Below are 25150 nucleotides of genomic sequence, written 5' to 3' on the forward strand. Positions count from 1 at the left end.
TGGGTTTATACGTTTGCGACCAGAAACGAAATTGTTTCTGCGAATGGTTCCAAAAGCACCGCCATTTCGATTTTTGGTTGATGCTTTTATTATTGAACAAGTAACTTTTTTTATATATCATCCTTCACGAAACGATATTATGAATATTTTAAAATTAGGGGGGCCATCAAGACTTCTGTTGTCTTACTACGGAAATATATTGTCAACAATTATATTTCATAGTTAAGTTTTTTTTTCAAAATAGGAATCTTCTTAATCCAAGATGATTTAAGCATTGTGTAAAAACAAAAAAAAATATGAATGTACTTATTTAACATATATTTTGATAGTAAATAATCAAAGTAGAGGTACAGTATTAAAGCTTTCCAATAAATCTCACAATAGTAAAAAGAAAAAACAATACGGCGCGAGGTACAGTCGGTAAATAATTACCTGTTGTGACAAGAATTCGACAGACGTCAATAATAATATATTTAATGTATTTTGTTATTAGCCTTCATTACATATTTTATTGTAATGCATATTGTGATTTTGAAAATCTCGCATCGCCACTCGGTCCGTAGTATATTATATATAACACGACACGCGTGTACACGTTCACAAAACAGGAACCCATTGATCAGAGCAAGTTTAAAAAAACCGTACACATCGTGTGGTACATTGCATGCACCCCTAACAGTCGCAAATTAAAAGGCGCGGTGTTCCCCCGAGACTCCTATTTTGAGCCGGTAAAGATTTGCGGAGGGGCTCCCATTCTCCACGGTCTGAGCTACAATCGATCATTAATTAAGTTTAGTTGCATTTATGCGCCACATGTTAGCATGGGCGCTCGTTTGTTGCTTTGTACATTACTTATATCATAACTGGGTTTGTTACTTTTTACGAAATAGTACTTAAAACTTTTATGTTTGTGTTGTTTGGTTTATATTTTTACCTAAGTGCTTATATTCTGAAATTGTGATTTGACGCAGACATAAAAATAGTGTTACAAAATAAGTAAATAACATGACCTATTTAGCGATTAAAATTGACTTTAAAACACACGAAATTCTATAGGGTTGCACTTGGCTTTAATAATTTTACTTCCTTTGCTTTTTCACGAATTAAAGTATCCACTATTTAATTCGAACTCAAAATTAATAAATGACTATTACTTTCTTCCAAGTGCAATTGTATTAAACGTATGGACGTATAATGTATATACTATAGACACGAACGTCTATTCGTTCAAAATCTGAACTAAAACAGCAACCAAAACGTCACTGTTATAACATATTTTTTTCACTTAAAAAATAAATAATTCTACTTATTTAACTAATATTTTTATTCAAATCCAGGTTTACCCTTAGACTCCAGTTCTTATATTGTGAACGCCACTTCGTACACAACTACAAGCTGTCAATATTGACTATATGTACTAGTCAAATTGAATAGATTGCAGTTCAATTCATTTGTACACAGTGAATGTTCGGAACGCCAAAACTAGTACGTATATGTATCTATATATATCGATGATTAAACGCGTGGTGTGCAAAACAATATGTCAATACTCATCGAGATTATGATGCCGAAGCAAAATAAGCGAGTGTAGTAATAAGAAGCTATTTACATTTGCGCGTAGTAACGTTGTTAGAGTCAGAGCGCGTGTGTGCAGATAAGCATCTGCTGAGTGGTCCCCTTCTGTTTTCCGATCACGACACACGCTTCTGTGTTGCTATTAATTTCTGAGCCCTGTCACAAAGCTTGGACAAAATGTAATTGTATTTGCAAGTAAAATGGGCGCAAGACTATAATTTTATGCAATGTCTCATATCTACTGTTGGGAAAAATCCCTGTGAGAGTATATTAAGCCGCTGCGGTATATTGGGATGATTTTACGTCCACGCTAAGAGTGTTGTTAAATTTTATTTCAGGTAAGAATTAATAATAACGCCTACATCTGACCAAATTTTGAGAACAATTTCATAATTTACAATATATTCGTATACGTGTAAAGACAAATTCTAAACATTTCATGTTTCCATTGTTCGTATACATTTTAATAGAGAGTAATAATATTATTTTTTAAAAAATGCTCCTATTTTTTACTTTATTTTAGGTATCTATGGCGCTGTCAAATAAATCTTTCGTTTCTCTCGAGTGTTTTATGGCAAATAAGATTGGTAAAACTTTAATTATATTAATTCATTTACGTTAATAAAGGTATGAATAACGTGTATAATTAATTGAGTTTATAATATTAATGACGCAAAGGATTTGACAGATGGTGTAACTAATCGACATCGGTTAGACGTGGTACATACTTACTACGTTACTCAATACAGATGTACAACCGACAACTACTCAACAGGTTAACCGCAAATTATATAGCACAGTGCAATGGTCATCGATCTGTTTACTATTCACGAGCTTTCTGCACGGTGTACTCAAACTCAAAGGAAAAAACGACGAAGTGAAACTTTCTCTTCACCTTAACTTGCCAATAAGGACCACGTCCCTAAAAATGTAAAGTTAGGGGAGACGTTAATAAAAATTCCACGCTGAAACAACAAATTAAACGAAGCTGAGCCACTCGAAAAGCCATAAGTACTCATCTCAATTGCTGCCGATAAGAAATCCAAGCCGTGGCAATGTATTCCAAGCACGTTTCGGCTTACGATTTTTTTCTCGCTATGCTGCTGTGGCGTTTAAAACGAATTGACTCTTAAATTCTTCAGAATGAAATGTTGTCGGAGTTTTATTAAATCGAGTGTAACCATTCCTGACATTACGCAAATGGCGGGACCTCCCCTACATCTGTCGCAGGGATGCACCCCCTTAATAAGTGTTAACGCTCGCCGGCTGCGATGAACACTCTGTCCCGGCTCAAGCTAAATCTCTACAAATTCTTGATACAAATTAATGCCGTGGGAGGACTCCGCGAACGTCTCTTGTAATTTCATTTTGTAATACCACTGTGCCCCTACGAGCGAGAGAAAACGTTATTACAATAGCTACGTGAAACACTCTACGTGCTTAATAGTTGCCGTTATGGCTTTGTTTTGTTTATGAGTCGTTTCTATTTGATACATTTATTAAAAGAAAAACAATTGTTCTTTTTTATTTATTAACCATTCTTATTGTTTAATTTATTTTAGATAACACATTCATCATAAATGCTATATCACGAAATCATCCACTGAATCTAATTATAATTACTTAATATCGGTAAGTCTAAAATAAGTTTTATGAAAAATATTGTTTAAACCTAGTCAGTAGATAATATGTATAATTTGAATCCTCTTTAATTAGTTTATGGTATTTTGCAAAATAAATCATCATTCCTTTGCAACATTCAGTGTTGCTTAACCTTCAGCGTATTATACAAAATTAAATCATATCTTCCTAATGTTAGGAATTCGAAAGTTTATGAAAATGTTTGGATGTTTGCATGTTAAGATGTTTGTTAGAAGTAAACGCAAAAACAGCTGAACAGATTTTAATGAAATTTGGCACAAATGTAGACCATAATAATATCAGCCCTGTATTATATAATTGCCCACTGCTGAGCACGGGCCTCCTCTACTACTGAGAGGGATTAGGCCTTAGTCCACCACGCTGGCCTAGTGCGGATTGGTAGACTTCACACACCTTCGAAATTCCTATAGAGAACTTCTCAGGTATGCAGGTTTCCTCACGATGTTTTCCTTCACCGTTGAAGCAAGCGATAATTCACAAAGAATACACACATAATGTTTTTTTTCTTTTTTAGAAAAATCAGAGTTGTGTGCCCTTGGGATTTGAACCTGTGGACATTCGTCTCGGCAGACCGTTCCTCAACCAACTAGGCTATCGCCGCTTTTTTGTAGACCATAGCCTGAATAAAATTATTGGCTACTTTTCATCCCACTAACTGCTCCTGGAAATAATATTTTTAATCTAATTTTTAAATAAATGGCGCTAAGAACTATCGGTACATTGATTTAGGGATTTGTATTGTGGGAAAAATTAATAAATTAATACTCTGGAAGACATATATCCACTCATTATGATGTTCACAATCAAATGTCTTATTGATTTTTTGTGGGTTCTTGTATTGGAAGAGGCTAGGGTTTTATTAATAAGATATTATGATACCATGAAAAGTGAGTAGGCACTAATAAAAGTGGACGTACGGAGCGACATAGTCGTGAAATAACAACCAAGCTCTTTAAATAAAGATAAAAAAAATATGACAGCTTAAAAGAACAACGCTACTCTTTCCAAGCTTCTTCAGAAGATCCAGCATTGCACCTTTAATAATCAATCTTTATAAATTCGCAATACTTAGACTGGAGCAAGTTATTCGTAATTGTATTGAATGATGTTTGATTTTTTCAAAACACTTACCTAATAGACTATAATACATAAACAAGGCACGTTGTGTTTAGATATATGTAATATAAAAAAAAGATGTCTGGAGTATGCAATTATGATGTTGGCGGTAGACCGAATCATAATAGTAGATAATATTATAATTTATTTATTATTTACAATGATTTGGTTTTGATTAATAATAATAATATAATAATATTCATTTGGTTATACCGACTCTCAAATTAGTTACATAATACCTCTTGTTAATCATAAGGTCCCAACAATTTCTTATTTCATAAAGTAATGAAAATTTTCACCTAGTACCTGGCTTATACTAAGTTTAAGGGTTATACTAAGTTCTATAAATGCACATATGAAGCAATAACCTCTCCCACATAATACAGTATGTTTAAGTAAATATGGGTATCTAATTAAATTAAAATCAGTTGAAGACTTTATTTAAGTTAATCTAAGTATAAGAAAAACGTGAAAATATTGAGAATAATAACGTCCCTTTTAATACACCAATAAATGAATTTGTAACAATGACTTTAACATAACAATAACACGATACAAATTGCGATTCATTTCTATTTTTCAGACCATTAACCCTGAACAATAACGCGGCACCGGAACCGGCGAGAGTAAAATAAACGTCGAGCGAAATAGTTCCGAACTGGTATCATCGTTGCAAATGTAAATGAACAATTAAAGCGCTCGCCGTGGCCAGGGACAATGATGATAATTATTTTAGTTTGCTGTCGGCGCGGTTGTCAGTCGTTGCCGGCGGCCGCCTGGCCAGCCCGTCCGCCTGCCCAGCCGCCCGCTCTCACTCGCTGGAATGCTCCTCGGACCCCTATTTTCGCCATTAAACAGCGACACTTCTGCTGTTCGTAAATTATTATCAGCCAACGCTTTCATTACTCGGCTCCGTAACAAAGGAACTCTCTCACTATACGTACTGATTCAACTTCGATTTGAGTGCGCCTTCACGGCTATTGTTCACCGCCAGAAATCGTGACTCATATTAGGCCCTGAGGTGAAATTTTGATTAATTCGTTACACTGTTCCCGGTGCTCATAGTGGGGAAAGTTTATTGAATGGAACTTTCTTCATAATGCACCGAAGGAGATTCAAATGCACCAAACGTCATTAAAATATAACATGATTTATTTTTAACCGACGTGAGAGGTTCGCAATTCGTGTCTAAGTATGCTTTCTTAAATATCAGTTCCCACACCGCATTCTGTTCATACATCATATTCCGTAAATTTCCTAATCCTTATTTAAGAGACTATATCAAACATAGAAACAATGGGAGCAAATTCCTTTTCTTGATTTTTTCAGTACCTATAAGAGCATCATAATGAGCACAACATAATTATGTGCTTCCCGTAGGATATAACTATAAGGTAATGACGAACGAGGAAAGATATTTCGACTCCTGATGTAACCATTGTAGGTATAGATGGGCTGTCTCAATAGCTTTCAACTTAAGCGTACGGTACCTCGTATCGCATTTGTTATTTACATCAAATCTTTTTATACACGTCGTATGCAGAAATAACTTCCCCTTTCGTATTTTTTCCATACAATTTTCAATCAAGTTTTTTCCAAAAAAAAACGTGTATATTATTCAATTTCTTAGCTGTAACGACTTTGATATGACAACTTTATTGGCAAACTACCACGCCGCTTGCAATAGGAACTAAAATGTTATAATTTTATTTAGAACTTCAGAAACTTATGTTACAAAACATTCGCTTCGAAACGAAACGAAACCATTGTTGCATTCACATAACCCATCGATTGATTCTACAACAATAAAATGTTGCCAAATAAACAAAAAGAATAAAAGCAACAAACAGAAATACAGCTGTTAAACGTACATTATGTACACAAGTATATTACACGATAACCAAAGTTAACAATAATTAAATTTGATCGATTCAAAGCTCATTTGTGAAATGCGTCGGATGCCTGCATATCAGTGGACACGCGAGAGCTGCATAGGAATGGAAATGGTCCACATTCGACAGTAGTGGAATGCTTTAAACTCGCGTAATTCAGTTAAACGAGTAATTTATGACTAGCCAAATTACTGGCATCACCAAAGCCCGCCTATCTGACGCACGGGCTTCCATAATAACGGTTTTCATGTTACATTTTGTGATTGAATTAATGTCGAGAAATTGCTTTAGCATTTTTGTGGATTGAGAGACAAACTCATGCTGAAAATGTTGTTTTTAGGGTACCGTATCTTAAAATGGAATCTTTATAGGACCATCTTGTTGTCTGTCTGTCTATCTCTTTGTTCGTTAAAACCCTTTTTCCTTAGAACGCGTAGACATGATATCTGAGTTGAAAATTATACGAAATACTCTCTAGGATATGTAATGTAATTAGCTAAGAAGCAATATCATATAATACATGTGAGGGAAAGAGTCTGAAAACCTTAAATATTTAGTTTAACACAAAAAGAAGGAATTATTTTCTTTTGTTACAAACTTATTATTTTCAGTTCGTGTAATAACCATATAATACGGCAAAATTAAATTTGTCAAGTTTGAACCTTCATACTTAGATACCTTACCTACAAGTTTGTACGGAATCCTTGGAGCGCGAGTCTAATTCACACTTGTCCAGTTTTTAACCTAACATTGCAATATACATCTGTAACTACCCAATAATTAAGTATCTTGTGCCATGGTTATTATTTAATTTCATTCCTATGATAGTAAAGGACGGAAAATCGTATCGATCAATCGAAATCAACTCGCCTTAAACGAAAAACATAGTGGTTGATTTTCTAATAACTAACATTGGACTTAGCCTGTACTAGGTTTAAGACTTTGAAGTTTTTAAAGTTAATTGTATGTTTCATTTCTATTATACACTCATCAAATCCTCTAGACCATCGATTTCCAAAGCGGTCCAGGTGAACCCCTAGGGATCAACGGGAGACTTGACGAGGGCCTACGTTGGCGTGACTAAAAATTGGAGGTCCATAATTCATAAGGACCCCTGGTCCACGAAAAATTATCTAGTTTGATAGTAAATTATTGAAATGTTGGCTTGACTTCACTTATCAGTAGGCAGATGATATTGGTAGGGGTCGCAAGAGACACGGTGACCCCAACATAAAACCTCGCGATGGATCGATGGTTGGGCGGTAGTTGTTATGCGCTTTCTCTGCAAATCTTAAAAAATAGGTCCACGGGAACGAGCAAAACTTTGTAAAGGGTCTATGAGAAAACAAAGTTTGAGAACCACTGCTCTAGATTTTTTTTTTTAAATCGTTAGTTTTTCACTGAGGTGTTCCACATAATACTTAAGATATGATTTTTAACTGTAAAGTGTGACTTTAAAGAACTTCGATTAAAGGTCGTCCAAACAAAAACACACCAATGTGTACACGGGGTAAGAATTACGTAGCCTGTATACGTTTATTCGACGAAAGCAATAACTGTGTTTTATTGCAATATCCATAATAAGAAACAATAAATGGTGATTATAAGATTCAGCTCGGAGGCGGGCAGCAAGGAATAATTGGATGAAGAATTAAACATAATAATAATTTATTATATTATATTAATATATCATTCACAAGCTCACACATGCTGAAGGATATCATCATCATCATCATCAACATCGTCATCGTCATCTGGCGTTAGCATGTCAAAGAATCCTTTGCTATGCTATCCCGCCAGTGTGCACCGAGCCTAACAAAGCTCCAACCTTTTCTCAGTGCATAGCCATCTACTAACTAAATTTATTATGCAAATAAATTGCAGTACCTACCTGTAAATACTTTCTTGGGTACACCTCTCGCGTGCTAAAAATAATAGGACATGCGTATAGAAAATCAAAAGGAGGAAGACAACGCAATCAATGAGCAATATTACGTATAACGTATATTGGCATGCGTGATAATACATGTATAATAATATAACATAAAAGCGGCGATAGCCTAGTTCGTTGTGGAACGGACTGCCGAGACGAATGTCCGCAGGTTCAAATCCCACCCTGACTTTTCTAAAAATGATGTGTGTATTCTTTGGATATTATAGCTTGCTTTAACGGTGAAGGAAAACATCGTGAGGAAACCTGCATACCTAAGAAAATCTCTATTAGGAATTTTCGAGGGTGTGTGAAGTCTACCAACCCGCACTAGGCCAGCGTGACGGACTAAGGCCTATTCCCTCTCAGTAGTAGAGGAGGCCCATGCCCAACAGTGGGACAGTACTTATATAATACAGGACTGATATTATTATAATATAATATAATACAATAATATGTGTGGCCCAAGTTTACCGAAACGTGTTTAGTTTCAAATTTTCATCACATTTTAGGATATACACTACATACAAAAACAAAATGTTATAAAACGCACACAATTTACAATTTGTTAAAGATAAATGATTTACCGGAAACCGTACCAGCTGAGAGAAACTGTTGAAACAGCATTTATTATCATTGGACTCCGCTGCTATAATAGTACAACAAAACCTGTCAAACGTATGGTCTAAATTAATAATACAGATGCAGAATAGCGGAAAATCTAAAATGAATATGATACATATAAAATTATTTTTGTAATTGATTCTATTACATTACGTGATGTTATAGCAATTGAAATATCAAACAACGCTTGAATAGTAAAAATATTCTATGAATAATAGATACATGGAAAACACACACTACAACGACAGAACAAAAAGTCTAGATCGACGTCTAGAGTAATGTAGGGTAAGTGTGCGTAGCGAGTAAGTGTGCGCATTTAAAATATCTCGAATACGATTTATAACTAAGGGACGGCATTCGTCCTCATTGGTACCCCGCGCGATGTCCTGTGTAGCGCTTGTGTTACAGCTGCCGTATGCGCACCATTTTATTTTTACAGGTAAGTGAAGATTTTTACTAAAATTCTTACGATATTTTATCACATTTGACACGTAATCTTTTTTTAGTCATGTAAACTTTTGGGAAATATGTTGTTTAGAATCGAGTGCTACCTGATTCTAGTTTCATAATTGCCAGTGTTTGAGTTGTTATAATGACCCCATAAGTAACAATATTGCTAAAATTCTGTTTCAATGGTTTGGGTTAAGTGTGCGCAGAAGCTTGTCGTATAAGTGTGCGCATGCGCACACTTACCCTGCTTGCATGGCTTTGTACATGTGATGCTATTTTTTGTTTTAGAATCCAAATACACATTGAAAATGCTTTGAGATTACCAGAGGAAAGTTCAGGATACCTTGTCACAGATGAACAGCTGGAATCCGCCAAATTATTAATTACAAAAGGCACCAGTAAGCGAAAAGCTGCCTATCTAGTCGGACTTAAGGTACTACTCCGCGAAAACGTATAAAAGCTGCGAAGACAGCTACCAGCATGAGACGATTTTCTTTGACATTCACCAAAGATCAAGAGACTGCTATATACAAATATATCAAACAAAGTGATAATCTTTATTACCTTCAGAAGTTGATTTATGAGTATGCTGAAGTAAATAACATTAAGCATCGATTCAACACGTCATCGAATTTTGCTGTAAGAGACTGGGTATAATCAAAGTTTCTGGATTCTGGGCAAAAGATAGGGACATTTTCCCGGAGGAAAATTTTGCGGCAGCTTTAGTAACTCAAAATCTCTCTTCAGTGGCTCTTCTACAATGTAGAAGAGTCTTTTCCAACTAAGGCAGGTCAGGGACCTATCCAAGAAGCTGTAAGTCCATCACGCGCACAGCCTTTGACAAACATAATAGCATCCACCTGTTCTAACATTACCTACATAAGAAGTTTCGGCAAGTGCAGGAACGACTTCACCTTCAACATTCCTTAATCTTTCTATGTCCAGGCAAGACTCTTCTTTGCAGATTGAAAAAGCTCCTATATCATTTAGTCAACCTGTACAAAATGTGTTGTTGACTACTGGACTTACATTGACATCATCCAACGCTAACAAAGAAAATAAAACATCATGGACACCTCTGTATCATGTTCAGCTACAGACATAATTGTGACCAGTTCTGCCACCACTGCATTTTCACGAACATGTGTAGCTTCAACCAGCGGAAAATTCATACCATAAGTACATATAAATAAAAAATGTTGTTAATGTTTTTAAGCCTAGCTATAATAGGTTAAAATCTCTTTTTTATTATTGCATACACTTACACACAGTGGTGCGTACACTTACCCACGATGCTGCGTACACTTACCCCTATAACGGGGTAAGCGTGCGTGTTCGGATCGTTCTTTGTTTTTCATAATATCTTGAAATATAAGGTATTTTTAATAATAGTTTTATATCCAAATTGTTGACAAATAAACAGTTTTACTGATTAACACGGTTTCGTTTTATTCTATAAATAGTTTTCGATGTTATGAAGCGTCAAAGTTTAAATGCGCACTCTTGACCCACATGACTCTATACCACGTGAGGCCTAAACAGGTTTTTATATTTGAACATACAAACTTGATATTACAACATTGTAACGGTGAAGAAACGGGCAGATGGTAATATAACTTATATGTGTATAGATGTAATAAGTAGGTGTTGTTCTGTTTAGTTGCCGCCCACCAAGGAGCTCTCACGAAATGAAATGATTTCCCGAGGCCTGAAATTTCGTGTAAATAAAGAGCATAAAACATCGCGGGCCAACCGCCGCCGTGTCGTTTTTATCCCTTGGTTATTACATGTATTACTTATCTACCGACTACAATCATTATAACATAAGAAGTTCACCTAATTTTTAAAACTTAATATAAGCAATCAGAAAACATGATAGAAAAATTAGAATTTGTAACTGTTTTTTGTAGGATTTTACATATATGTATTACTTACTAGTATTGAACTTAAGAGTTGAAATATGAGCGACGTAAGTAATAATAATAATTTAATATAAATACTATGTATTTTTTTGATTTAATAATAATATTATTGTAGGTGAAAACATGTCTTTATGAATAAATCATATTTAACACGTCATGAAATAGTTAATGGTTAATTTTTTTTCTCATTTAAATATATAATCGCTCCCTTCAAGGAGAAATAAAAGATACGGAATAATGATAAGTATACGCATTAGACATGTAGTTCAAAGTTCTTTGGGTATTTATTATCTTATTCGCCATTCCCGCTACTTTGTTGCTTTCATTTCTTATAGAGCACCAATATTTAACAAGAATACCAAAATGTTGAAACCAACAAATTTAATCACAGGTACCTATTCTATTTTACCAACAATATTCCCGTCCTATAAATAGGTATATACTTAACACCTCATGTCTCAAGATGGCGAACGCAGTGGAATAGCGAACAATACTTTGTAATTCAAGGTGTTGGATGGTGTTTCTATTGTTTATGGGCGATTGTATCGGTTACCATCAGGCGAACGGCAATCTCGTCTCGTCATTCAAAACAATAAAAAAGGTGTATTTATCACCATATACATCTGCCATCTATGATCAGATCATCTATGACATCTGTTTTTGAATCAATATGCACACACTCACGCCTTTTCTCCCCTAAGGGGTAGGCAGATGCGTAACTGGTGCACCCACTTTTCGCTGTACGTATTCCATGATGTGATAATCAGCGAGACTATCGCCACCTCGGACACAAATTTCCAACTCCGAGTTAAAAAACCCAGTATCACATTGCTCGAACGGGGATCGTATCCGAGATCTCAATACTGCAGTCGTACAGTAATACAGCTAGGCCAGCGAGGCAGTTTTTGAATTTAATACTACTTATAGATTTTTTCTAAGGGTATAAATAATAGCCTGTTTAAAATCGTCGCAATATCATCGTTAATTTTGACCGTCTGTTGTGTTTCCCTATTCCTAAATAGACTGTACTAAATTACACTATAATTATTAATATTCATAAAATAGCTTTTGCTCGCGGCTTCATCCGCATGAAAGAGTTTTCCGGAATAAAAGGAACAATTTAAGTTAACTTTTTAAGTGAAACAATTCCGTCATACATGATTGTTGTGTAAGTTTAAGCGTTTACGCAGAACACGCAACGGAAGCTCTCAAAAGCGAAAAAAATCCCAGTTTTTACAACATTTTTCTTTTGATGCTCCGCTCCTGTTAGTCATAGCGTGATATTATGTAGCCTATAGTCTTTCTATTCAAATGGGCTATCCAACACTAAAAGAATTTTTCAATTCGAACCAGTAGTTCGTAAGATTAGCGCGATCAAACAAACAAACTCTTCAGCTTTATTTTAGTACTAGCTTCCGCTCGCAGCTTCGCCCGCGTGGATTTCGGACTTCAAAAATGGAGGGGGTGCTCAATTTGTCGGGATGTTTTTTTAATGTATGGTGGTATGCAGGTGGTCCGATTGTCCGGTCAGGGTCTGATGATGGGATCCTGGTGAAATCGAAGGAATCTTATAGCATGATTCAGTATTCACACGTAATGGCTTATTATTAGTGTATTTCATGTATAACTTTGGTGTTTCTATACCGATTTCTATGATTCTTTTTATGAAATATTTAATAATGTTAACTTTTAATTAGGGATGACTGAGAGTGTTATAAACGTAAGAGTAGACAAATATAATAAGAATGCTTCGAACTGCTAAGCTATCGGGAGTTACACGTGTTATTGTGAGTCAACCATAAAAGATAGACATATGCTGTCGTGGGATATATTTTACATAATTTTAAGGAGAACATTTCCGTCATACATGATTTCTGCGTAGCTGTAACCATTAAGGTTGCACACGCGACGGAAGATTAAAAAATGGAGTAACTTCGCCCGTTTTCCCAACATTTCCCTTCACTGCTCTGCTCCTATTAATTGTAGCGTGATGAAAAGTATACTATAACCAGCACAGGAGTATGACAAATAATTGTACCAAGTTTCGTTAAAATCCGTCGAGTAGTTTTTGTTTCTATAACGGTTATACAGACAGACAGACAGACAGACAAAAATTTTACTAATTGCATTTTTGGCATCAGTATCGATCCCTAATCACCCCCTGATAGTTATTTTGGAAATATATTTCATGTACAGAATTGACCTCTCTACAGATTTATTATAAATATAGATAAACATATATATGTTACTATTTCTGATTTTCAGCCTTGTATTTAATTGTTCACTGATGAGCACCCTCTAATTTTAAGTAGGTTGACCTTTGTCTACCAAGTTAGACAACATTGATTGATTAACTTCATATTGCAAATTCAATAAACCTTCGAGTAAATACAGGTGAATTCCAATGTATCCTTCAGTGTTAACGAAAATAAATAGTAGAGTAAAACAAATTCGAAAAACCAGTCGTGTGTGTCCTAGGACTAAAATAGTAACCAACGTCTTGAGCTCGGCAATCCTATCCACTCCCTATTATACTATTTAAGTCATAACTTATAATTGTTTTACATGTTTAAATCAATTCTGATTTTAATTTATACGCTAACTAATCATCTGAAGGTATAACTGATAATGATAAAAAATGCATAAAGCAAAATAAGCTTTATTATGCAAAGCAACAGCACACTTAAGCAATTTAAAACTCAAATAGATGTTTGTAATATAAACTCCCAGTAATAAATCATATCCAGAAAAGTAAAATCAACTACCCGCTACAAACTACATACTAGCTTCTTTCGTAGCATTAATAGATTTTGTATAATTAACATCTACCTAAATAATATGATACTTTGAATATAGGATCTAATATCAGAAATTACTGAACATTAGATACAAAAAAAATCTTTCAATAAACGAAGCGTTTTTATCTAGATATAAAACGCGGCAAAACATACATTGTTCTATGATAGTTATTTTTACATTAAACGAATATAACTTTAAAGCTTCTACTTAAATCTTACTAGGTACAATGATTCCTCGCAAATTTCTCTTTAAAAATCCAAAAGTCTAGCAAACTGACCATACTCGTAGGATAATAAAAAGCATAATATAACGTATAATATAATAAAAAGTCATTTTGTTTTCTTATAACTCTATAATACATATTATTATGTCGTATATACTACGAATGATTGTTTCTTTATTTTTATAAAATATTTTTTTCTTTTTTTGTTAGACCCAAAAACCGTTTTTACAAACATTCTAAACCAATGACTGTCATTTCTGAATCAGCATTTAAATTCTTACAGTATCTATCAGATTTTTGTATGATATACTTATCAAATTAAAAGTGCCATGTGAAATGGAGAAAAAATTGTGAAAGATATATCCCACGATAATTTGCTTCTAGTGACTGACAACCAGAATCGTGACAATAAACGGAGCGGAGCTAGAAAAATTATGAACCAATAGAATTGTAGAAAATACTGCTCTACTTAGCGATGTCCACTAAAGCGGAGTGGAACGGAAATGCACAGTTGGTGCAATTCTATTGGTTAATAATTTGTCTAGTTCCCTATGCTTAGCCGTTGTTTACTTGGTCGGGCATCTTTATAATACACAATGAAGCTATTGTTAAAATATAAGTGCATAGTTGCTATATAAAAGCAAGAGAAACGCTATCTGTTTGCATAGTTTCAGATCCTGGGAAAAGCATAGACTACTTTTTATCCCGGCAAAACATATATAGCGAATCTTTTATCCCAGTAAAAATATTTCACGCAAAACCGCGTTCAAAAGCTAGTAAAATATAAAAATAATAAATTATGGATGTACTTCTAAGTATAGATACTGATTAGTTGTTACGATAAATAGATGTTTGATAGTATAAATCAAAAGCCTATCTGCGTTAATGGCGTAGTTGTAATTCGTGTGCGGTACGACACCACTGGGATCCCAGGTTCAAATCCGGTTCGGGCAATGTGATATTGGGTTTTTCTGCTCAGTTTTAACCCGAAGTCTGTAATTCCATATCATGTCATGGACAAAACACATTTATCGAAAAGTAGATGCCGTAATTGCACCTTAGATCTTCGGGGATTAGATTTGAAAAAGGATAATACCCAATACTTTCTTGTCGTACAGTTTTAACGTGTGTTTAACATTCCTAAATAACAACTAAAGACGTAACAAGGGTAGGTGAAATTAAGTTGCGTAACACACGAACGAAGCACGCTTCGGCATAGCGCTGAGCGTTCGAGCATATGAAAATCTGTTTTGGGTACTCCGTGGGAAGAAGGAAGCAGGGTTCCCTTTACCTTTAGCAAACGGCGCTCTGTAGTATAGAATGATAAATAATTTATACAATGATAAAGAAGGGCGTTTACATTATGTTTGTTATGAAGATTAAGTGGTTTAACAATGGCACGATACAATAGGACAAATTAAAGACACCTTAATTTATTAATTACACCTTAATTAAAATGACACTTTTTGTTAATGTAGTATGATAGATATTATATCAGGCTCAGAATGCAAAACTATAAAGGGAAGAAAATTAAGAAAACTTAAACGTAGAACTACTCATCGAGTGGATTTTAAATATTAAAATCCACTCGATGAGTAGTTCTACCAGTACTTAGTATCAAGGCAATTTTTTATAACTCTACAATATAATAATAAAGAAATATTTTTCACAAAATTATATTACATAAGAACATAGATAACAACATTTGCATGTTTTTCAGTGCCGATACCTATTTAAACAGCAAACTTAATTTTAATTCGACTATTACAGAAAAAAGTATTCTTAATTTCTTGGAAGGAGACTTCCTTCCAAGAAATTAAGAATACTTTTTTATACTTAAAATATAAATTATTAAAATAGATCAACCCGATATGCTTGACTAAATGGTAAATAGCCTTACGCACCTTGTTTGGGCTCAATATAAAATATATTTTAATTATTTACAAGATTTTATAAAGTCTAGAATTGGATTTTGCTTGATTTATCATAAGAGTATACTTTTTTATCTTATTATACAGTTTCAAAATAAGGGTATCAACAATTTCCAGATTAAACAGCTTTTTATTCCTCACTAAAAATAAAAATAGCAACTTTAAATGCTTCTTTCGAATTTTATGATTTTTTTTGTAATCTTAACCAATAAATGTAACTAATATTATAAATGTAAAAGTTTGTTAAAATGTTTGAATATTTACCAAAAGTAACGGCGTAATAGCTGAACGTATTTGAATGTAATTTGGCCCACGGATAGACAATATCCTGGATTAATACATAGTCTACTTTCTATCCCGTTAATTTACTCCCATGGAAAAAAAGATTTTTCAAAATCTGACTTTTAAATAGATGACGCTGACGTCGTACAGGTGGCGCTAGAAATCCCTACTGCATTTTAGAGACCTAGAGAAATTTTATAACGGAAAACTTTATCTCGAAAAAACTATATCACGCGGGCGGAGCCGCGGGCATAAGCTAGTCTATACTAATTATACGTAGGAAAGTTTGCGAGATTATTTGTTTGTAGATTTGTAGGGCCTAATCTCTGGAACTATGAATCGTATTAGAAAAAAATCACTAACAGGAGGCTACACTTCTTCTTCTGAAACGCAGGCAGAAGCTAATTAATAATAATTATAAAGAAATATGAAATATATTGTACCGTCAATTGTGCTGTTTTTTCTAATATGTATAAGCAATCGTGTATGGCCTGACCGACCGCCACCTAAATGTACTATACCAATAGTGACGTGCGAAACGCAGCGCCCTATCTATGGACCTAACTATGGACCCGCGTGCGGCGGCACGCATCAGCAAGCGGACAAATAATTGTATGAACTATTGAGGTGACTGTGAAAATGAACCTACATTATACTCCACGGAATACATCATTTCAAACCGAATTAATTGACGTGGATCTTTAACAAATATCTACGCCAAAGTCTTCAGGGCGGCGTAACACGGATTACCTCGTGATTTCGTACATAATTTGTAGTGATTTAATTATAATATATAGATAGATACATTGTTTTATGTTTAACATGTTGTCAGATACGCTGAGTTATATATTCTTTTTAAATAATTACCGAGAACCGTGTTTCTTTTTACCACCTCATTCAGAAATTGTGGGACTATTATTAAATTTAATTATTAAATTGACGTGTTACAGTTCTAGTGACTGCTCGCCTCGGTGGCGTAGTTGTACTGCATGCGCGGAACACACTTAGGAAAAAGTGGGTGCCGTAATTGCGACTCTGCACATCCCTTCAGGGATAAATGCGTGATGTGTGTGTCTGAAATTTTAGTATCTTTGACAGCAATTTGTGTGAAAGACTTATTTTAGTTAATGTTGTTTCAAGTTAGTACATCTTTATTAAAATTATTCTATTTTTCGAACAATTAATTAACAGTTCAATGACCCTAAATCGAACCTAAAGATAACATTTTTGCGCGTCGGTGTCATTTTTGCGTTCTACAAATTGAGAGCCGGTTATTACTTAAAATAAAGGACACTTCTTAAATAACCAAGAAAACACGCATGTAAAATAATATTGTTGTATATTTTTAGAGATGTTTAAAGTTTGTAACGTGGGTATATTAATTACTAACTTTTCCTGCGGCACCGCCTGCGGGAAATCTTTTTCCAGGATAAATATTTTCCCGGGATAAAATACTTTTTATTTAGCTACTGCCTATAGCACACAGGAATGATGCAGCTTCCTATAAGTGAAAACAATTTCAAAATCAGCTTACTAGTTTCTGAGATTAGCGCATACAAACAAACAAATTCCTGAGATTTTTTTAGTATTGATTATAATAACACCTATTTACAACTATGTTACAAAATTCTTACTCCTAATTTTAATAATACTTTATGCAGTAAGTATGTAAGCTATAGTTATTACAAACCTTTTTAAATTTGATAAAACAAATCACACTATGTCTCAAATGTACAGAAATATCTGAAATATAATACTGTGATGACAGATCAGCTGATCGCTTGTGAGTTAACCAGCCGTCATATTGCTAACTACTCATTTTTGGGTAGTCAAATATTAGTCAAATTATTATTATAATAGTAAGCTAACTAAGGCTGAAAAAATGCGGAAACATCATATCCGGTGGTTATCTTAGATTTTAACTATTATCAGATGTAACCACAGATGAAAAAACAAGGCCCTAAGTTTAGTTGGAAATTCTTTATTCTTTATCGATTAATTAAAGGCTCTAAATCAAAACAAGTTAGTAGGTATATAATAACAAGCAATTTATTAACAACAAATCAGTAATGTTTGTAAAAATTTCGTCGTTCACTGCGCAGTTTTTAGATGTAATTATTTTTAGTATCAACCTCCACATATTACATTAAAACACTGTACGAAGAGATAACACGTTTTATGTAAGACATCTTTCATTACCTAGAACAATTGTATAAAATAGCTGACGATCACCAGGACTACTATAATCTCTATACTATATTAAAATGTAACAAAAACACTTTGGACCGATTTTTAAGCACATTGCGTGCTGGGAGGTCTGTAAGATTTGGCAAAATTAAAATTCATATATAGGAGTGAATAATAAAAAAATATGTCTAAAGGTGTTTTACATACAATTATATTCAATTCGACGATCCGATTTTGACCACTGCACGACCACTTGGTATAATAATTAGAGCCTTTTTTTTATCCCATAATATTTCTTTTGCTCTAATAACACGAGCCTCAGAATGGAATTATAGAAATCCTCACTTTTTGCAAAACCATAATTAAGTATATCTTGAAGAGAATTAACATACTTATTGAGTTCGGTCGACAACTTTTTTACGACAAGCGAGGTTATCTGGAAATTATATCATTAAAATAACCTATCAAACAACTACGGTCTTACGAGGAGACCTCAAGCTAAATCTATTTAAAGCTTGATCTTCTGGCATTCTTCATATTCAACCACTGAAATATTCTACCACAGCATTTATGAATAATGTTTAACTATACAATAATTATAACAAAGGCAAACATTGGGAAAACTCTCTGCCAGAAAACATATTTACAATGCGTTACTACATCGAATCTTAATTAATTTAAATGTACTACATACCGCACTCTTAATATTTTTTTACCTTTTTTTTCATGCTATAGGTTTAATTTTTCATCTATCTTTAATAAATTTAATTCTATAGCAACTTAAAAAAAAGATCCCAAACAGAAATTAGATTGATGAAGATTCCCACAAATTAAAAATTTTGGAATAGGTCATTGTTTTATTAAGAGTGCGATACATATTTAACAGCCACACTTCCCCATTGCTAATCAGAATGGATAACTATTCTACTTATAACGTCGTTTATGTTGGGAAGAAAAAAAAGTACTTATTTGACTTTTAAAATATCTATGAGGAGAAGAAGAAAGGGTGCCTTCTTTGCTCTATCTCGGATCATTCATTAACGCATGATTCAAAATTATACTATTTTCTCAGTCGGAATGTATACGCAAAAGCAACTAGTGATTTTTAATGACATATAGAGCCAGATTTATCGTTTGGGAAACATTAAGGACTAATTCGAAACCGTAATGGATACAAAAAAAGGTTTTCTAAATATTTGACTCAATTCCAAGTAAATATTCATATTTTTTTATATGATATTGATCCGTCTAAAACGCCAATGAATCGGTATCTAAATCAAAAATATTGTAGATCGATTTTTTTTTATAAATTAAAATCCGGTAATCTCGCTCGTTTGTTGATCTCTAACATAAGCAAGAGTCACCTACCTGTATTGGTCAAAGTATTATCGCCGAGGCCTGTGGAGGTGTCGACATCGGCATGCGCGTCTGCAGACACAAACGTGAATACCGCGCATGCCCACGCGCATCCCACTACAACAGACGAGATGCTTCGCGCCCTTGCCCAAACCCTTAGATACCTTCGCTCGGCCATATCACATCACCAAATTACGTCTTTTAATTCTACCACTATGTTATTAACTCAACTAAAAAGTTACTTTAACTCCTATTTTTTCTAGTAGTTTTCAACCGATATTTATTTATTTAAACATAAAAAGTTTGAACATATCTTCTGATGCGTTGTTACTTGTTATCTATAACTGTCAGATTTGGTATTATACGATCGCGGCAGTGGTTTCTGCGAGTAGTTGCGAATAGAGCGACGGCGGCGTGGCGGCGTGTGAGCGTGGTCGCGACAGTACTGTCCGGTGCGGGTCCGCATCGTGTCCGCGACCGGCTCCTTCGAAGTCGCAGCGTCTCACACCCGGCCGTGAGGAGGGCCGCTGCGCGCGCACGCTCCTCGTGGACCAATCACACCGGGGGGTGGACCCGCGCGTAAGACGCACGGAAGTATATGCGAAGGCCTATGTACAGATGATAGCGGACAGGTGGTTTCGCGGCTGTAATTAGGCCTCTGATAACTTATTGCAACATAAATACGCTTAAACGCTGAACGATAAAGATAACGTTCAAAACCCGGACAAAATGTCAAATCCGTGCCAATATTGCACCTTGCAGGGATTACGCTTTTACCAAATTAAGTTGCTATATTACTGATCCCTTGAAAGTAGTATGTCAGTTGACGCAAAAATGTGGAAACAAATTCAATCTTGTGGATTTTTATCATGATTGATTGATATTCTTGAGCAAAGTAAGACTTTGGGTCACGACCCCACAAATTAAAGCACTTACGGATTTTTCATAAAAAAAATTCGAATATTTCATCCTACGGAACTTAGGATGGAATATTTAACTCATTTTTATACAACTGAATGTAAAGAGAAAATGCCCATGGTATTAAGATCGCCTGTAAAATATGTGTACAAAGTGTAAAATAAATAAGAAAATCGAGTCATATAACCAATGTTTACTACGCACCAAGATTAGCCGGTAAAATTTGCTCTTAATTTTTTCCGTCAGATTACAGGTTAATAGTATGAAAATGAAAGACCCATGACCCCATGAAAGCCACGAAAAATGGGCTATTCGTTTCGGAGATTATTCTGAATAAATTTATAAAAGGCAAAATAATTCATGATTTTAAGATAATAATTACTAATCGTATCAACTTACGAAAAACCTAATAATTTGACATTTTAAATTTACTTCTAATTCCTCACCCTCATTAAATAAAAAGCCTTCTCATTTCAATATTAGAACTCTAAAGTTGCAAATTTTAAATTCTATTCGTTAAGTTTTTCTTCTTATAGACGTGTCACTTTAAAATCAGTATAATATCTTAATCCTACTAATATTATAAGTGCGAAAGTTTGTGAGGATGGATGTATGTGTGTATGTATGTTTGTTCCTCTTTCACGAAAAAACTGCTGAACGGATTTGGATGAATCTGTACAGTAATATTGGTTATACATCAGAATAACACATAAGCTACAATTTAAAAGTATTTTGTGTAATTTGGTCATAATATAACGATCATAAACCGTTAGAGATAAACAAAGATAATATTCCGTAGGATTGTTTGTCTTAAATAGTTCTTAATAAAAGTTCGCGACGGCATATATCTATCTACCTTTTATGTGGAAGCCACTATGACCAAAATAGTAACCCATTTCTGTCTGTCTATATGTTATCGATTTTCTCAAAATCTACTGAATGGATTTCAATACGTATAAAGATAGTCGACCCTGGGAAAGTTATAACTTATAGGCTACTTTTTATCCCGGGAAAATATATAGCAGGATTTTTATCCCGAAAAACTCATTTACGCGGGCGAAGCCGCGAGCAAAAGCTAGTAGTTACTCAATAATTTCCTTCTAATATAAACTTTTGTCTAATGTCTGAATTTACAATAATAACCTTATTTTGACCCGAAAGGGTCAAAGAAACATAGATAAGTACGAACACTATACACAAACACTAATTATACATGAATTACAGATATCGTTGCCGTATTGATTAAATTAATAAATATTGCATTATTTGGTTGAATGTACTATTATGCTTCTTGTTATATTATTATGATTTTTTTTTATTATTTTTAATTAGTTTGCGAAAGGGAACCCGATAAGGTATGGGCGCTTCACCGGTGGTGGCTTGATAAAAATTGATTTGTCATTCTCAATAAGTAAGCTTTTGTACTTTATTTTATCTATCTTCGTTATTTTTTAATTAAATTGTGTGGTCTTTCTATGCCATGACTAATGTCAGACCGTTGACTGAGAATAACCATAGCGAAGGTTCAAGCCCATAAAGATATACCCATTTTTTTTTTTAAATCAATTCATTATATTGAATTATTAAGTTTCTGATAATCCGAATAATTTTATAAAGGAACATAATATATATTTCAGAAACATTAAAAAATATAAGAAACTCAAATTAAATACTAGAATAAAAATTGATTTAGCGTAACTTAAAACTTTGGCCCGGCCCCAGAGAAGTCTATCATAGATTGCATTTGCTATTTTGCAGCGCCCCTTTTTCCGTTAACCGTTTTTTTAGGTCCCAACTATGTTCTTGAGAAAAATGCCTCCTAGAATCCTTGGCTTTCCAGGCGTCCGAAAATGTGGGAGACGTAGAAAAAGTTATACAATAAAAAAGAACCTTTTCTCAGTTGGCATAATGTTGACGAAAGGATGGTCGCCTAATTAAATTAGGTCCCAAATTAAACAGCTGTTATGTTGCCAATAAGTTTATCTAACTGATAAGTGGCTTACAATTTTAAAAAATCTGTAGAATAGCAAGGTGGATATATTATTAGCGCACAGATGTCATATTTCATAGTTTTCATTTGAGATCGAAGCGTGTCAGCGACCCTTTTAAAAAGCCTCTAAACGACTTTGCTTTTTAAAATAATCATTGATATATGACAGTACTTTATTCTCCACTATACTAAGTACCTACACATGCTGTCCACTGCCATATAACTACAATTATAGGGGAAAGGAAAGCAAAACGAACCACTTAACAAAAAACAGGTATAGGAAAGAAAATATTTATTTTATTAAACTTCTTTTAAGTAAAAGTAATGAACATTATTAACTCTATATTACGTACGAATCAGACTTGGATAAAATCTCAGGCAACAAAGATATTAGACGATTTCTTATACCTTCAATATATCCGTTTTACCTTCATGGGTTAGGCAAAACGGACCACACATGAAGGCAAAGCGGACTTACATAAAATTAATTAGTCAGAACATATTTCACATAGAAATACTGTCTCAACATCCTCATCCTCGACTCAAGCGCAATGTGTCCATAGATGACATTTAGGACATTTTACCCAACCTCCGCTTGATTCTGAGTATAAATGATAACGGTACAGGCACTTAGCGTCATCGTCGTCAGACGAACTATAATTTTTCTTTGTTCTTGGACTTTTTATATCAGATTTCTTTCTTGCCTTTCCTTTTTTAGATTTTTTTGGGTATTTACATTTTCCTTCTTCCTGATTTTCTTTTATGCTTTTAATTTTTTTAATTTTTTGTGAAACTAAGTACTTTTTCAAATCTATCCAGTTTTTTCTCTGTTGCTTTATCAATATTTTGAGTAGACTTATATTTCTCCAAATTTCTCTTCAAAGCTGTCTTTGGTATCAGGAACAGAATAGCAGCCTTATTGAGGCCTATTTTGCCAGCAATCACTTTCTCAATTGAATTTCTCATGCTGGACTTATTCCAAGAATTTCGATTGGATTTTCTTTTGTAATTATTTGCGATCTAAAAGCAAAGCAAAAGAGATTATTATGATATTAAATAAAACATTATCTTCCCCTAATTTCATTGGAATTACACTAAAATTCTCGTTAGATACTCTATTGAAGACAAAATGGCACCCCGGTCCATTTTGCCTGGGTCCGTTTTGCCTTTTTGCTATAAACAACAAAAATCAAAAATTTGGAGGTTATAAGTTGAGATAAAGTCTGCATACTTGGTTATTACTTTAATCATATATCATTTCACACACAGTTATCATCAGAACACATTATCACAAACCAAACCAAACTGTAGGCTAAATAAATAATGAAAATTTTAGATCAGTCTAAAAAAAATTACTTACCTTGCTAAATCAGTACTCGTGCGGTCGGTAGAATTGAATACACTGACAGAGAGCGGGAACCTAGCGGCTAACATTTTGATGTGACAAAGTCATAGATGCGGTTACTCGTTTAAAAATTATTACGGTGGACCGTTTTACCTTCCTTTCCCTTACTATAATTACTAGTCATATAATTATAACGGACGTATCAAGGGTAAACTTATAAAGAAGAATCATAATAAGTAAACAAGATAGGTCAATTGGAACGAAATTATAATGTTTTGCTAATTAACAAGTTTAGATAGGACATCATCGGATGCGCAGCAGTTTAAACGATTTCATCGAATAAAGTGTTATGGATAATTATCGTTCGGTAATTAAAGTGCCAGATTCTTGTCACAGTATCTGAATTTTACAAAAAAAAATCACTAATGCATTAAAACCCGCATTTGATATGTATGGTTTTCTATGATAATAATATTTTCGTACTAGATTTTCCTCGAGGTTTCGCCCTTGTGCATTCCTTTTCCTGCTACAAAAGCCTTTAAATCATAATGTAGCGGTCCATAACGACATCTGAACGTCACAAGTGCCGATAAAAATAAAAAAAATCGAATATTTTCCGTGGGAACAAATTACCTGATAAAAAACAGACTATATTATTCTATGTTAATCCAGGTCTATTCTTGTGTAAAATTTCATCCATATCCGTTAAGCAGTTCCTGGGTTCACTTGTAACAAATAACCAAAGTTCCAAACATTTTTACAAAGTTTCGCATTCATAATAGGTATGTAGTGATAAATAGGAGTAAGATAACATAAATTTCCCGGGCCCAAAAATATATGTATTTATAATAATACCTATAAATGCATATTTTCTAACCGCACACGCCTTTCATTTCCGAAGGAGTAAACAGAAAAGCAACCAGTGCAACAAATTTTTATGCATAACTT

At 34.0% G+C, this 25150-nt stretch overlaps 1 protein-coding gene across 1 annotated transcript in view; it reads right to left on the reverse strand.

Moving 5' to 3' along the window:
* Nucleotides 1-20408, reverse strand: part of LOC115448373 (lachesin) — an 87464-nt gene extending 67056 nt beyond the window's left edge. Inside the window, exon 1 of the mRNA XM_030175784.2 lies at nt 19962-20408. Within this exon, the coding sequence (XP_030031644.1) occupies nt 19962-20127 (166 nt within the window). The 5' untranslated portion in view covers nt 20128-20408. The remainder of the gene's footprint in view (nt 1-19961) is intronic.
* Between the last annotated feature and the right edge of the window lie 4742 nt (nt 20409-25150).

Source organism: Manduca sexta, chromosome 25 (assembly GCF_014839805.1).
Source record: "Manduca sexta isolate Smith_Timp_Sample1 chromosome 25, JHU_Msex_v1.0, whole genome shotgun sequence".
NCBI classification, from domain to species: Eukaryota; Metazoa; Arthropoda; class Insecta; order Lepidoptera; family Sphingidae; genus Manduca; species Manduca sexta.